The sequence below is a fragment of the Enhydra lutris genome, unplaced genomic scaffold (genome assembly GCF_002288905.1).
Source record: "Enhydra lutris kenyoni isolate GAN:26980312 unplaced genomic scaffold, ASM228890v2 scaffoldscaffold20, whole genome shotgun sequence".
NCBI classification, from domain to species: Eukaryota; Metazoa; Chordata; class Mammalia; order Carnivora; family Mustelidae; genus Enhydra; species Enhydra lutris.
This window is the reverse complement of record NW_019154104.1, coordinates 5,038,155-5,054,114: the sequence shown is the minus strand read 5'-3', so window position 1 is coordinate 5,054,114 and position 15,960 is coordinate 5,038,155. Positions and strand designations below refer to the sequence as shown.

The 15,960-nt window shown below is 43.6% G+C and overlaps 1 protein-coding gene across 4 annotated transcripts in view; it reads right to left on the bottom strand.

Moving 5' to 3' along the window:
- The window catches only part of LOC111148467 (tetratricopeptide repeat domain 7B), a 261,908-nt gene that overhangs the window by 78,048 nt on the left and 167,900 nt on the right, over positions 1-15,960 (bottom strand). For all 4 annotated transcript variants that reach the window (XM_022505026.1, XM_022505027.1, XM_022505028.1 and 1 more), the window contains 2 exons: positions 10,201-10,273; positions 7,349-7,509 (listed from right to left, as the gene is read on the bottom strand). In XM_022505026.1, coding sequence (XP_022360734.1) covers positions 7,349-7,509; positions 10,201-10,273 — 234 coding nt within the window. The remainder of the gene's footprint in view (positions 1-7,348; positions 7,510-10,200; positions 10,274-15,960) is intronic.

Below are 15,960 nucleotides of genomic sequence, written 5' to 3'. Positions count from 1 at the left end.
GAATGGACTAAACACTGAAGACAAAAGGCAGGAATTATCAGACTAAATAAAAAACAAGACCTGGGGGGGCTCAGTCAGTTAAGCACCTGACCTTGATGTCAGTGTCACAAGTTCAAGCCCTGCATTGGGCTCTATGCTAGGTATGGAGCCTACCCCCCCCCCAAAAAAGCAAGCCCCAACTCCATGCTGTTAAGAGAAGAAGTATTTGAAGAAGTAATGGCTGAGAATTTTCTAGAAATGATAAACAATACAACAAATATCAACCTGCAGCTTAAGATAGCCCTGTGACTCCGACCGAGCAGGAGCCACTCTGAGCTGTTTCACAGTGAGAACATACAGCGCCGGCAACAATGGCAATTGGAAGTGGCCAGGGAGAAAAGACAGATGACATTAAAATGATCTAAAATTAAACAAACAGTTGACTTCTCAACAACTACAAGAGGAGCAGGATCATTTGTGCTGTGAGAAAATGTGAGCCTAGAATTATATATCCAGTTGGAAAAGCTCTTTTGAGGTAAAGCCAATATATTTTCAGAAACAAACTGAAAAAGTGTGCCAGCAACAGACCCTCACTAAAATTTCTAGGATAATCACTAAACAACAACCAAAACAGAACGCTTCTTTTCCAAATCAGTAAGAAAAAAAAACACATAATAAAAACATAATGAACATAAAAGAAGAAGGAAGGAAGAAAGAGGATAGACTATGAAGGAAAGGGCAGGACAAAGAGAAAGCACCGAAGAAGGAGGAGATACTAACACAAATGTACCAGTATTTACAGTAAATGGAAATGAACTAAATGTTCCAGATAAGACTGTCAGTCTGAGTTTAAAAAAAAAAAAAAATCAGCTGTATATAATGAGCACAAGAGTGAATCTAAAACATTAGACTATAAAAAGTTCAAGGTAGGAGAACGAAGAAAGATACATTAAGCATACACGTGCAAACACATGCACACATACATGCGGCATATGTGTATCTGTAAATGGACACACAAATGTAGAGAAGTGTTGTGGATATGTGTGCATCGCATCCAAACGAGATTCTGAGTCAAAATGAATTATGTAACTTATTACATAAAGATAAAGGGTTGAATCTACCAGGAAGACAGCAATTCTAAATTTATATGCACCTAAGAGCACAGCTTTAAACTATATAAAGCAAACATTGCTATGACTATGTGGTGAAATAGGACACTCTACCATCCCAGTGGTAGATTTCAACACATCTCTGCTCAATAATTGACCAATTAAGCAAACAAAAACCATCAGTAAGAATAAAGAAGATCTGAATAGCAGAGTTAATAGCTTAATCTAATAAAATGTATAAAATGTACCCCGAAATGCAGAAAGCATTCTTTTTAGGCACACATGGAGGATTTATAAGATGTGACCATATGCTGGGCCACAGAACAAGTCTCAACACGTTCCAAGTTCATGTAAGATGACAGTCTCTGAACACAATACAATGAAGTTGTTAAAAGCTCATTAGTGAAAGATAAGTGGGGGAAAAACCCCATATATTTGACAATTAGAAAACACAGTTCTAAAATAACGAAGGAGCCAAAGAAGAATAATGGAAATTTAAAATGATTTGAAAGAAATGATAAAAATTTCAGATACTGAAATTGTGGTCTACAACTAAAGCAGCACTTGGGAAATTATGTCTTAAATGTTTATGTCAGAAAATAAGACAAAAAATTAACGAACTAAACACCAAACTTGAGAGATTAAGAAGGAAAACCAAGTAAAACAGAACAAACTCCAAGAAAAAAGAAGAAAGGAAATGTTGGAAATAACAGAAATTCATGAAACAGAAGTAAATATATAGTTGAGACCATAAAGAAGCTGGTTCTTTGAAAAGGTCAACGTAACAGACAAATTTCTGGCAAGGCTATTCAAGAAAATAAAAAAGAAGGCACATTAAGCAATATTAGGAATGAAAAAGACTTAACCGCAGGTGCTGTATGACAATAAACAGATAATTAAAAAACATGAACAGCTCCATGCCAAGAAATTTAAGTTTTAGATCAAATGGACAAACCCTTAAAATATATACATGTTATATATATTTTAGCTTCTATGTTTCACATAGCTTAAAAAATGAAGCAGAAAACCTGAATATCCTATAATCATTTTTGTAAAAGCATCAGAAGCCTTTCCTTAGAAAAAGAGACCAGCCCCAGATGGTTTTACAGGCAAATTCTACTGAAACTTATCATTCTAGAAACAGATAATTCCAATCTTACATGAACAATTCTAAAACACACAAAAAAGAATCACTCCAACTTATTTTATGAGGCTCGCCCAACCTTGATGCCAAAACCTGACAAGTATACAGTGAGAAAGGAAAATCGCATGTTATTTCACATATGAACAAATATATATGTTCCTTAAAAATTAGTAAACCGAATCTATTAAAAAAAGCTTAGTATGTCATGATCAAGTTGAGCTTATTCTGGGAATGCAAGATTAATTTAACATTTAAAAATATCAAGTAATAAGGGGATGTCTGGGTGGCTCAGTGGGTTAAATCCTCTGCCTTCAGCTCAGGTCATGATCCCGGGGTCCTGGGATCGAGCCCCACATTGGGCTCTCTGCTTAGCGGGGAGACCGCTTCCCTTCTCTCTCTGCCTGCCTCTCTGCCTACTTGTGATCTCTTTCAGATAAATAAATAAAATCTTTTATTAAAAAAAATCAAGTAATGTAACATCCCAGGTTAAAGGAGCAAAACCATATAATCATCTCAACAAATACAGAAGAAGCATTTGATAAAATTCAGTATCACTTCATGATTGAAAAAGATCAACTCTTAGCAAACCAGGAGTTGAAGGTCCTACATAATCTGGTAAGGCCAGTTTTAAAAAGTTGAAGGATTAGAGATAAAGAAACTAAATTTTATTATTTCAGAAAAAAGTTGTCTGTGTAGGAAGTCCAAACTAATCTACACATAAATTGTTAGAATTAACAAGAGTTTAGCTGAGTTATTAGGTCAAGAAGAATGTACATAAATCAGCTGCCTTTCTATACACACTAGCAACATGTAGATAGTAAATCTGATAAAAAAAAAAACTGTATACATACAGTGTATCAAATGAAAATTTTTTTGGGTAACTAGGAATAAATCTAGTAAAAAACGGGCAAAATATTTATATGAAAAATTGTAAGACTTCATTAAAAAGTATCTTTAAAAACCTAAATAGATATAATGGCCATGGTTTAGAAAACCCACTGTCACAAATATAGAATTCTTCCCAAGCTATTAGATTAAATGTCATCCCAATAGACTTTGTTGTTGTTGTTGAACTTGACAAACTTGATTCAAAAACTTACATGCAAACTCAAAGGCCTGAAATGGCCACAACACTCTTGAAGAGTAAGATACAGGGATGGACATACTTCACATATAATAAAGTTGTAATAATAATAGTAATAATAATAATGATGATGATAATAATAATAAAGTGGTAATCACACAGAGATGGGCACCCTGACTGAAAGAACCAAGTAGAAAGGTCAGAAATAGTTCCCCACCGGCTCCCTCACCCACATATGGGCATCTGATTTAAGACAAAGTAGCATGTGGAGCCACAGGGAAAGGGAGCTTTTCAGTACATGACATGGGGACAACTGGGTATCCACATGTGGGAACACCACCCTGAATCCGTCACACCATACAGACATAACAATCATTTCTAGATGGACCCTTAGATTTAAGTGTGAAAGGTAACACAAAGCGCTCTTAGAATATAACTTAGGAGACTGTCTTCATGACCCCGGAGAAGGGAAGGGAATAAACTAGACGCAGAAAGTACAATCCATGAAGGAAATGGTTGATAAATTCAACTACTTTAAAAACAAGAACTTCCATTCATCAGAAAACAAGTCACAGATGAGGAGAAGAGTTCTGGAACACATGTAAGCAACAAAGGGCCTTACAGCCATAATATATAAAGAAATTTCACGAGTTGGCATGAAAAAGTCAACCCAGTTAGCAAAGAGGAAAGACTTCTCCGTGTGCTTCACAGAACAGGAAAGCTAAATGACCAATAAACAGAGACAGAAGTGTTCAACCTCATCATGCCACTTAAACTCACAATGTGACGCCATGAACCAGCAACCACGCGGCCAAGAATAAGTCTGAAATGTGAGGGAGCATCGGTATGTGTGGCCCCACGTGCTCTCAGGTGCTGCCGCTGGGAGCGTACAGTGGCACAGCCTCCTTGGAAAATGGTTTGGAATTATTTGGTGAAATGGAAGAGGCTCATATCCTATGACCCAACCATCTCACTCCCAGGTAATCCCCAGAGAAGTACGTGCACCTGTGTGCCAGGAGACACGTACAGGGATATCTACAGCAGCGTTGTTTCTAATAGCTGAAAACTTCAAACACCTGTATAGCCACTTCCAACAGCCTGGAAAAACACATCATGGTATATTTATATAAAAAAATACTACATATGGGCGTAAAGGAATAAATTGTTGCTGCATGCAGTAAGGACGAACCCCAGGAATGTGATGTTAAGCAACGGAAGCAAGCAGTATAAGGATATATTCAGTACAAGGCCGCTGAAAATTTTTCAAATAGCAAAACTAGAAATTTTTATAAAATTTTTCAAATATGCAAAACTAGAAATTTTTATAAAAATTTTATTATTTGGGAGTGTGAACATATATGGCATATAGGGGAATATATACATATATTCCCCCAAGGGAATGCTCTGCCTGCAATTCAGGATGCGGTTAACATCCAGAGATGTTAGACAGTAAGGGGAAAGGACAGACAGGGGCGCACAGGAAATTCATAGGTAATATTAATCTTCTTTTTCTTAAACTAAGAAGTGGTTATACATGTTAGTCGTATTTTTTTTAAGTATATTTAATAAGTATCCTTTGACTTTTACTCAATATTTAATAACAACAACTTTGAAGAATTCTAAAATATAGTATTTGAGGAACACTGGAGAAGTACCAGTCATCCTGATCATATGAATTCCTACCAGGTACTGAGTGATTACCATTACAGATGTCTTAAATGCAGTAGCTCACACAGCTCAAGGTCCTTGGAGGGGCAGGTGTTTAAGTACCTTGAGTGCACCTAACAGGGACCAGTATGTCTGCGATTCTCGGCATCAGGTGAAGAGGCTAGTGAAATCCATTCTCTGTTCAACAGTCGAACTGACCAACAGTTAAACAGGGCTCAGCCCAACTGTGGTGAGGCCCTTTACTTCCAGCCCGCAGGGGTGGAGGAAACACCAGCCATGCCCTCAGCCTACGTCTGGCTGATGGGACGCAAGAAGCATGAGGCCCTCCCGGGCTTCCGAGAGTCTACGGTTCTGCGGGAGACAGGCTTGTCACAAACAACCAGATACTACTGCCCGGGATTCGGGACAGGTGCCCACATAATCTTGTTTCGGTTGGTGTTGAAATGTTTTACCCTGGGTTTGGAAGGAAACCACGGGATCCACCAACTACATCTGGCCCCAACTTTTAATAAAGTATTCTTGGGAAGAAGTTTCCCATCACATAGGAAGAAATACAAATATTTAAAAAGCAAACAAGTCATCGGCTGCTCTCAGACCTGCTGCCATATGCTTTGCTTTTTTGAGCTTACAGCTTAACGTTAAAATAACAGGCTCGCATTCCTCAAATATCTCTACTGCTGTTCCTTACTTATTCTACTTGAAAAGGCTGTCAGCTGCTGTCACTTGGAAGCATTACCATATTAGCCACCACTGTTTACTGCTCACTGCATGGTGTGGCTATTAGTTTAATAAGCCTCCTCTCGGATGACACCCTGGGCTGTCTACACAGGAGATGCATGCTGGAGTCTACTGTCTAATGAAGGTGTTAGGGGTGGGAGGCAGGGAACGCCGCTTTATAAATATTGATGAGAGAAACTGACTTCAGTTGCATCAAGATTGTCCCTTACTGATGGGGAAAGGACTGAGTCCTCTTTAAAGTGCACTGACTGCCTGAAGATCCCCGGGGCTAATCAGCTTTGCAGGAAACTCAGAAACACACTCGGTGTGCAACAGAGCCAAGTGTGAGGCCGGCACGAAGCAAAACCCTGAAACAAGGCTCTTTAGTGCACTTGGCACAGATAGCTGAACCTACAAAAGAAATCTCTAGTCAGAGGTTGCCTGGATTATAATGAGAATTTTCTCGATGGGGAGAAGAGAAGTGCCCTTTTCACTTGAAGACAAAGAAATGTCTGTAATGGAAATGTGTGAACCAATTTTCCAAGGCGAGCTGCTGAAACACACTGATTAAAGACAGTGAGGTGATGAGGCAGAGAAATAAAGCCAAAGTCGATCCACTTAAAATTCACCATGGTGCTGATGGCGCTGATTTCCCCAAGTGATGAGAGCTGCCCCGAGCCCCCCGCCCACATCCCCCCCACCGCCCCCACCGCCCCCCAGCCACCACTGACCCTGCCACTTAGACAATTAGAACCTGCCAGTGTGCGCGGTGTTTACTGTTTCTGGCTGCTGTGTCCTGGTTACCAGGCTACTCCACTGCGGATAAAATGGGAACTGAGCGCCCACATGACAATGCCCTTCTCCACAAAGCCTCCCCGACAGGCCTGGATTCTGGGATTTGGAGGAATGTCGGGAAGATAAGCAGACAGTCATGCCTACGGCAGCTTATGATGGCAATTCTTCAGTTGGGTACAGAGACGAACTGATTTATTTAAGGAATTCTAGTTCCTAGAGAATGAACCAAGGCATAGAGAGGTCAGGTACCTTGGTGGAAGTTGCCTAAAATATGACAGCCCCTGGAATTAGCAGAAGGTGCTGGTAACGAGGACAAACCAGCCATGGAGCGTGTTTCCCAGGCTTGTCTTTGGGCCTGTTCGGTCTAACTGCTACAGCAGCTGGGCATATCTGCAGTAGCATTTACTCACTATTTTCTTCAAACTGACTTTAAGACGACTCATTTAAAAGATCTGTCATCTCCCCCTGACCAATAATTTCTGTGAAATCACACTTTGATAGGCAGTAGATTTTTTTTTCTACTTAAAAATGTAAAACGATTACAGTAAAAATGTTCATCCACCATCCACCTAAAATCATCTTGTGTGCACCAAAGGTACACACTAGAAAAGACCCAATAAGGTATTTTTAAACTAAATAAGATCTATTAACTAAATAGATAATAAATAAGGGTGACCTAACAGGCTATGCCTATTTCCAAATATCATGGAGAAATAAGAATAAGGGAAGTTTGTACTATTTATCCTCAGGATATCCACGAAGGACTTAAATGAAATAGAATGAAGGAAGGGGGGAGGAGTCAAAGTGAGTAACTTTCTGAGTATGGAAAAACGAAAGGCCAGGAGCACTTACATAAAATTCTCCGGATATTCACTGAGGGCCATGTCAATGATATTCAGAGCATCGTGGTAATGCTTTTGTGCAGACAGGAGGAGGGCAAGGAGGTGCAGGGAGTTGGCATCATCACCTTGAAGTTGAAGAGCTTGGCGGACGTACCCCAGAGCCTCTGGGATCTGGTTTAAAACAAAATCAAAAAGAATTTTAAAACACGCGTGTATGTGCGCACGCGCACACACACAGACACACGAAGCTGCCACTTCAATATCTGATTCTCTGTAAATATCAAAAGTTGCTTCACCCTGTGCCACACTCAGATTCTAATCTCTGTGATCGCCCCGGGATATTAACCACAGACATGCAAGCAGATGTCCTCTTGAAGCGATGGTGTGACCCAGGGAGTGAGGCAAGAGGCTCTGTTTCTCTGTAAGACTGACAGTCCCAAATCTTTTGTTTCTCTCTAAAACACAATTTCTCTTTTCTGCAAAGGTGATGTACTCTTGATTGTGCCCAAGATAATTTCACTCTCAATGGACAGACATACAAGTTGCCAGAGGTTCTTAGTGGAATTAAACTACCTTAGCTGAACCGTTCTCGTTTTTTAAGGTCTCACCCAACTGAAGTACACAGTGAGTTGCAAAACTTAAACAGAGTTTTCCAGACGATCAGACACCTGTGAGTCTTTCCAAGTTCCTTAGTCCAGGACACCTCCATTAGACATCAAGGAAATATGCAAACAAACAAACAAACAAAAACCCCACACCTTTCCAAACTACAACCCCAAATAGCTCCATCTGAGAAACAAATTGCAATGCCACATACAAAGCAGATGTATCCAAATTCAAATAGGATGGGAGATGGGCTTAACCTTGAAAATGCAAGAGCTGTTCAAGACTTCCTTCAAAATCACCCAAGCACCAGGGTAGATAAAATGCACACATAATGGATATTTGAACACCCGAGATTCCATGCAGGTTTAACAGTGACCAGGAAGAATTAGAATCTGACACTGGATTTCGAAATAGAGCTCGGGACTGAAGCATTCTTACACAACCTCCCCAGGGACTTCTTCCTGTCTGCCCCTCTCCTCCAGCTCGTCCATGCCGGACCTCTTCTCAGCTTTCCTGCCTCTTCTCAGTCCTCGGTCTCCTCACTCCTACAGGAAGAAGCCACGGCTTCCCAAACCTCTTCACTCTCCTCTCTGATATCCTATTTTTGACGGATTTAAGTTATAAATGCTGGCTACAGAGCCTTTCTACCACCGAGCCACAGCCTCAGGGCTGTCACAGCCCAGCCCTTCATTTATAGGGATGGAGCCCAGTCCAGGGAGGTGACATGGCTTGAGTGCTGCCATTTAGCTACTGACTGACTAGGACAAGAGTGGCACTAGACCTTCCGATTCCCCTCCTGTCCTCTCCTCCTGCTCAAATGGCATTGGCTCTAAAGACAAGAGGGCTACAGCCCTGGGCCCCTGTCCAGCAGGGACACCGTCCCACAGAGTGTGGGCCTTAGGATGTGGGACCACAAAGGTGGCAGCTGCACCCACGAGGCCTCATCCACTTATCCTCTCCTCAGGGCGAACACCCAACGTGTGGACGGCACCCAGCCTGCGCTTACAAGGAGGGCGGAAAGGCAGGTCTACTCATGGTGGTGATTTGCAGGTATGACCAGAACAAGCAGGGGCAAACTGCTTTATGGTACAACATGATGCCCTGAGGGCTAGATGACTTGAAGGAACTCAAAGCTGGTTCCTTCACGGGACGAGCATTACTGGGTGCCTAACACATGTCGGGCAGTGTTCCAGCTGCTGGGGTGAAGCGATGAGGACGACGGACAAGGGCCTCTGTTCTCATGGAACCTAGTCTGGGGAGGAGGACAGATCCCGAACAGAAGAGCTGAGCAGGAGGAGGGAGAAGTGCAGGCCGCTGGAAGGAGGCTTTGCACAGGTGAGAAGAGCTCCCAGGGGAGGGGGGGACCAGCGCCCAGCTGCTGCCTAGCAGCTCCCCATCGGTACAGCTGTGAGCCCCACCACGCCAGGCGACAGGGCCTGTATGGAGGAGTCATCTTGGTCACCACTGGAAGCCATTCCTCCACACCATTCCCAGGCGTGCGGGGAGTCAGAGGCATGCCTACGGCCCAGGCCTGCCCCGGGAATGGCATGTCTGGGGAACTGACCTTTGCTTCACCCTCCAGTCAGCACTCAGGAATGTGCTGGGGTTACCACCAGTGTCCTGCACCTGGTGGGCAGGCAGGCATGAGGCCAGAGCCTCAGAGCAGCTGGGAGGGGACGGGAGGGGGTGAGCGTGGCCAAGGCAGCTTCTGGAAGCTGCCATTGAGAAGATGAAGGCCAGCAGAGCTTGCCTCTCCAGCAAGAAGCATGCTGCCAAGTCCCACATTTGGAGGAGGGAGCTACTGTGATTGTCCCTATCTTCTACATGTTATAAAGGAAGCAGGTAACTCTCGCCCCTGCCGGCTGGCATCTTCGTCGTGACAACCAGTGGCTCATTCCCCACCAGGCAGCTCAGCGCTGGGCCTGCCAGCAAGCAACAAAGGCTCCTTGGTGACTCCTGGGCTCAGGGCACATGCCATGAGCTGCATCTCGTGCTGCCCTCTGAACCCTCCAGAGCTGGGACTTCCTCTCCCAAAGCAGAGCCTGTGACACCTGCATCTTTCCAGCAGGGGCTCAAACTGACTGAAACACCCGTGGCTGTGCTGTGAGGGGTCAGCATCCTCTCAGAAGAGACTCCGGCTCCAGGTCCGCCTCAGGTGAACGAGGGAAGACCAGCTACGGCCTCACACGGAGGCGCTGAAGGAACTGTATGCAGACGGAGCGCGCCCCGGGTTTAGGGAACATGGGAGAAACTGACCTGTCTGGAGATGGCCAGCTGCAGAGCCAGGTAGAAAGCTGCTTGGTGATCTGTAGGTGACAGGCTGTGGGCCCTGAAAAAGTATTGGTGGCCATTAGTACACGGGAGAGGCCATCCTGCCTTTCCTAGCCAACGGGTATTCACAGTTGCTGTTTCACACCAAAGCCACGTATTTAACTACGTGATGTTTCACTTAAACTCTTCTCTCTGGTCCACCCACAAATGTAACGCATGTTCCCTGTCAGGACTGTGTGCAGGTAGGACACAGGAGCGTGCTTCTGTGTCTTCTCTGGCATCTGAAGTGGCAGCCCGTGATTGTTGGCTCCGAGGAGGAACCCGAAGGGAAGGACCTCCGGGCGCTGGGGTCTGACCCCCCCACCCCCAGCAGACGCCTCCCCTTGGGCTAAGCAGGAGAGGCCCACGTGTCATGCTGGGACATGGGGAGGTTACGAGTGTCCTTGGCAAAGCGACGGCTGCTTTGGTTAAGTTTTGGGTTGGCCTTAATGCTACTTCATCCAAATGCCTGGATTTCAGAGAAACCATATGAAAATCAAAGACCTGGCTTTGCTTGTAAAATAAGGTTTTGGTTTTTGATGAACCACGGGAAGAAAAGAAGGGTTCTCATTCAGTCTTTTGAAGCTTTTACTAAGTTCCACGTAGTTTACTAATGTAAACTGTGTAACTGTGACATGCAGGGCTCTGTGGCCGGGCACCAGGCGTGGTTTTATTAATTGGCCTCTGACAGCGGATGGGGAGAGGCTGTACCGGCCTCCTACCTGACAGCAAACAGTCATCCTCGCTTTTATGTGGAAGTCGACTGTACTCCACCCGGAGTAACTCAACATGTGACTATATACAAGACATAATTCTGCATTTAAAAATTGGGGAGGAAGAGAAAAACGAACTTTTACTTTCTTTAAAAGGCACTATGGGGCAGACTAATTACCAATGGGGGGCAGATGGTAAACAACCCTTCATGCTCTTCTGTCAACACTCAGTGACTAAGGAGGATCTTCCACCAGCAGAAAACAAATTTGAGATAAAAAAGGAAGCCAAATCATTATGGATTCAACTGCATCAAACATGCCAAGGATGGTTTTTCTGTAGTAATAAAGCCTTTTACCGAAACCATCCATCCTGCTATGGAGAGGCTCAAAAGTCTTCCAGGTATTTGGCTTCCAGAAAATACACAAAGTTCAACAATTAGGGCATTGCTTAGGCAAATGTGGTAGCTCCATGCTACCAAATTGTGGGGAAAAGTGTCATGGTGGGGCCCGGGGTGGCGGGCGGGGGAGGTGGTGGTGCGGGCTCTGTCCTTTTGTTAATCTCAACAGCAAAGCACCTAAACTCCCATTCCTGGGGAGTCTTCAGTGGTGACCTTGCCTCAGGACACAATCTTAGTTTAAGAGGTGGTGACTGAGTAGTTGCCTGTGTCGCCTTTTTAAATGACTTATTGCTATGTGAGGTCTGCTCTGTGGGCTCCAGTTTTTCTTTTTTTATTTTACAAGTATTGGTTTTCCATGAATTTATACATCAAAGAATTTTTTTTTCTTCAGTATTCATAAAAAGTGAGATTGGAATATCATGGTTTCTGTCTCTCCCAATTACTCAGGAAAAATGACTACAAAATTAATTATGAAGAGACTCTGAATTATTTAGCATTATTTATCTTATCTTCTTTCACAATTGATAAAGCCAGGTTTCTACCACTTCAAAAAAAAAAAATTTCTCAGAGCTATAATTTTCTCAGCCCAATCTAGAGTTTTCACAAAAGAAGTTAAGTCAAATCATGGCTGCCTCTGCCCAACACCAACCAAGGGAGAAGCTGGCAATGGCCCAGTGAGTTCGGGGAGTGGGCAAAGATAGTCCTAACCAAAGGCCCCACTCTGGCCTCATCAAATAATGACTAACTGCTAGCCACAGCACTGACTGTGAAAGGAACCAACCAGAAGGGATAGAAATCTCAGCCTTCCATGGTGCATCAGCGCAAACTGAAGAACTGCCAACTTGACTAATAATGGATATCCAACTGCCAAGTTTCTAGGAGACACAACTTAAACATTCACATTTGAAAAATTTCACTTCAGTAATTTGGCTAATGAATTAAACTGACCACTTTAGCCTATGAGAACAACAAAGAGATAAAGGAGAATGTCCAAGAAAGCAAGAAAAAGTGCACAGTGATGAGGTCATGTAGACTCCAGAAAACTTGCTTCAGTCAGGCAGAACAGCTTCAGCAGCCATGCTTCCCGTGGCAAAGCCATGTCCCCAGAAATCTGCTCAGCAGAAATCGGCATGTTGATGCAGGCAAGAGGAAGGACATTAGTAATCTTGAAAACTACAAGCCTGCTGGACTCTGCACATGGATTTTTTTTTTTTTAAATGTAGGCTCTACACCAAGCATGGAGCCCCATGGGGACTTGAACTCATGACCTTGAGATCCAGACCTGAACTGAGATCAAGAGTTGGATGTCGAACTGACTGAGGCACCCTGGTGCCCCTCTGCACATGGATTTGAAGCAGCCTCATAAAGCCTATTCCCATACAGTAAGGACCTGGTGAAGCTGCTAGGAGAAAGCCAGAGACCTAAAAATGGCACCACAGGGACACTCACAAAAGCACTTCCCTTGTCAAAGCACCTCCATATCCATTAAGTCAATTTCTCTTCTATAAGGAAAGAAAGAATTATTAGATTGCTGGCTTGCTGACGTTGCCCATCTATCCATCCACTTACTCCCATTCATTCACCTACCCAAGTAACCCATCCATCCATCTATCCCTCCATCCATCTATCCATCTGTCCATTCATTCTTCATCCATCTATCTACCCTAGGCACTCACCCATCCACTTATTCACCATCCAACCATCTGCCCACCCATCTACTCATCTATCCACCTGCCCAAGTCACCCATCCACCCATCCATCCATCTACTCATCCACTTATCCATCCATCCATCCACTCATCCACCTATCCATCCACTCAACCATCCACCCAACCATCTATCCATCCACCTACCACTAATCCAACCATCCACCCTAGTCACGCATTCATCTACCCATCCATCCAACCAACACATTATGCAGTACGTACTGTGATGCCAGTACTTTCTCCAGCCACTGGGGAGGCTGAAGATGAAAGAATAATTCAAGTGCCCTTCCTTCAGGAGCTCCCCCCATCCCACAGATGGGGAGACCCAAAGTGATTATTACAGTGCAGTGGGAATACGCCCTGAGAGAGGTATGCCAGGCAGTTATTGAAAAGCATGGACTGGCCTCCCAGACCACCCAGCTAAAACTCGACATGCACTCAGGTCACACCAGTGCTTCCCTAGACTCTGGTTCCACAATCCTCTAGAACTGAACCAAGAATATAGAGAAGACTGGCCAATTTGATCCTGGCCCATAAGACACATACCTTGTAATATCTACAAGTAATAACTACAGTTTATAAAGCATCTACTATTAACCATCCTGAATAAGAGCATCCAGCTGAAGAGGTAAAGCCAGAAGCAAAATCCGGAGGCCTGGCCTCCCTACCACATCACTCTGCTGTCTTGTTGTCAGTTTTTGAGGTCCTGATTCTAGTGGGCATGACATCAGTGTATTATTAAGAAAAAAAAATATATAAACCTGATGAAAGCTATTACTCAGGAGTTACACATATAGGATGACCAACTTGTCCCAGTTTGCCTAGGACTGTCCTGGTTTTAGCATGGAAAGGCCCACATTCTGGGAAACTGCCCGGTTCCTGGCAAACCGGGATAGTTGGTCACTCCACGCCCACAAAACATACCACATTAACTTAAACTTAAGCTCAGAGGGAGAGAGAAAAAAGAATGAGATCCATCTACTTTGTATGGCAAACGCGAATGACACCATGTCCCCTCCTCTTTGTGGAGCAACCTAGACTTCTGCACATGGTCAGGCGATGGGGGTGGAGTTCCTGAAACATGCTTTCTACTCTTTGCAGGCTTGTTTTTCTCTGGAGGATGTGAGAGCCCTTCAGATCAGCTGTACACCTTCAGAAAGCTTTGCAGATAGCAGTTTTTCTTTGTGACACTTCTGTACCAGGCAAATGAGCTGGTTCAGTTGCTGGGCTGAGTGATGAGTCAGCGCACAGCTGGGGGGTCTCAGGGTTAAGACGTGATCATGCATCTGGTATGTTTTAAAAAATCGCCTCTTTGGGTCCACTAGAGAGCAAATCTTTCCGAGTTCTGACTTCAGTGATAATTGAGTTAATTTTCACGTGCTGTAACTATAACCCCATCCCTTTCCCTTTTTAAAGCAGGCTTCATGCCCAATGTGGGGCTCCGAGATCAAGAGTCCCATGCCCCCCCAGAATGAGCCAGCCAGGGGCCCCCACCTCATTCTTTCTGAGTCACACCGCTTTCTCTTTAAACAAAAAATAGTCAAACGATAGTAGACCTAATAGAATTGTGGGGAGAAGATTTACAATGCACAGCAAATACGTACTTCTCCACCAAGTGGTTTTTAAATACCTGCTTACATTTAAGAAATAATACAGATCATTCTTACTTACTTCAAATCATTCCGTTATAGATTTATGTCTACAGTGTACCAGAATAGTTCCAGTTAATGAATGTATTTGAAACAAAATAATTTTATTCCTTTGAAAAATATTATTTATTTCCCATAAATACTAATTTAGGTTAGCCTTCCTCAAGATGGTCATGTAGGTAAGCAGGATTTCATTACTCTTTATTCCCACGAACTAATATTTTTTTAAAAACCTCTATGAATTGAAACCTAAGTAAAAAAGGAACAGAAAGGAATTTCAGGCCAATGGAATGGCTGTTATGTAACATGAAGTTACGAATTCTGGCAGCTCAAGGCAGACCACCACCATGGCTGTTTTTAGAGAGCTGGTAAGATGTGCTGATTTAAGAAAAGTGAAACAGATGTGATGACCACTTTCGTAGGCATCCATGTGTGGGTTTGACAAACTAGGACTAGAGGACATAAAACTCCAAATCATTTGAAATGGAAATGCTTCTACACTCCATGCTGGAGAACGTTAACAAAAGCTTAGCACAGAGACAGAAGGTCTGTTGGCAGATGTCAACTGGTACTTTGTGCCATTAGCCAGTCGAGGCGGGACTGGCAAAGTGAAGAAGCCATCAGCAAGCCTGCTAGGAAACAAAATGAAACAGAGACGAGAGTCTTCCAGTCACTGAAGCCAAGTGATGATGATTTCATGAGAAAAGGGAGGTGTGCATGGTGACAAATGTGCAGGCAATCCCCGTTCGAAGGAAAGAAATCGAACGAAGGTTATTAGGTATGGAGAGGGCCTCATGAAATTTTTAGGTAAGTAACTAAGTTTCTAATACAACTCCAAGAAGTCAGTGCGACTCAGATATATTCAAGGTGGCAGGATCAATACCCATTCAAGATTTGACATCATGGGGTTATGCTTGCAGGCAATGATTGTTGGGGTGATTTATTACACCTGCCGTAAGAAACAAAATTAGGGTGGCATGGTATAGTAGGGACAAGGAAAGCTTGAGTGGGAGTCAGGAGACCGTGATTCTATCCTGACCTCAATAGCTGTGTGACTCTGGTAACTGTTTTTCCATCCTGTGCATCTCGGTCCCTTACCTGCAGAAGACGCACCACTTGTTCTGTCTGTGTTAACTGGCCCGAGGATCAGGCTTGAGGAGTGGGAAAGAGCCCTCAGGCACTCTCTAATTATAAAGCCCTCTCCTAATTTCCCGAAGATCATAATGACGGAGACAATCACA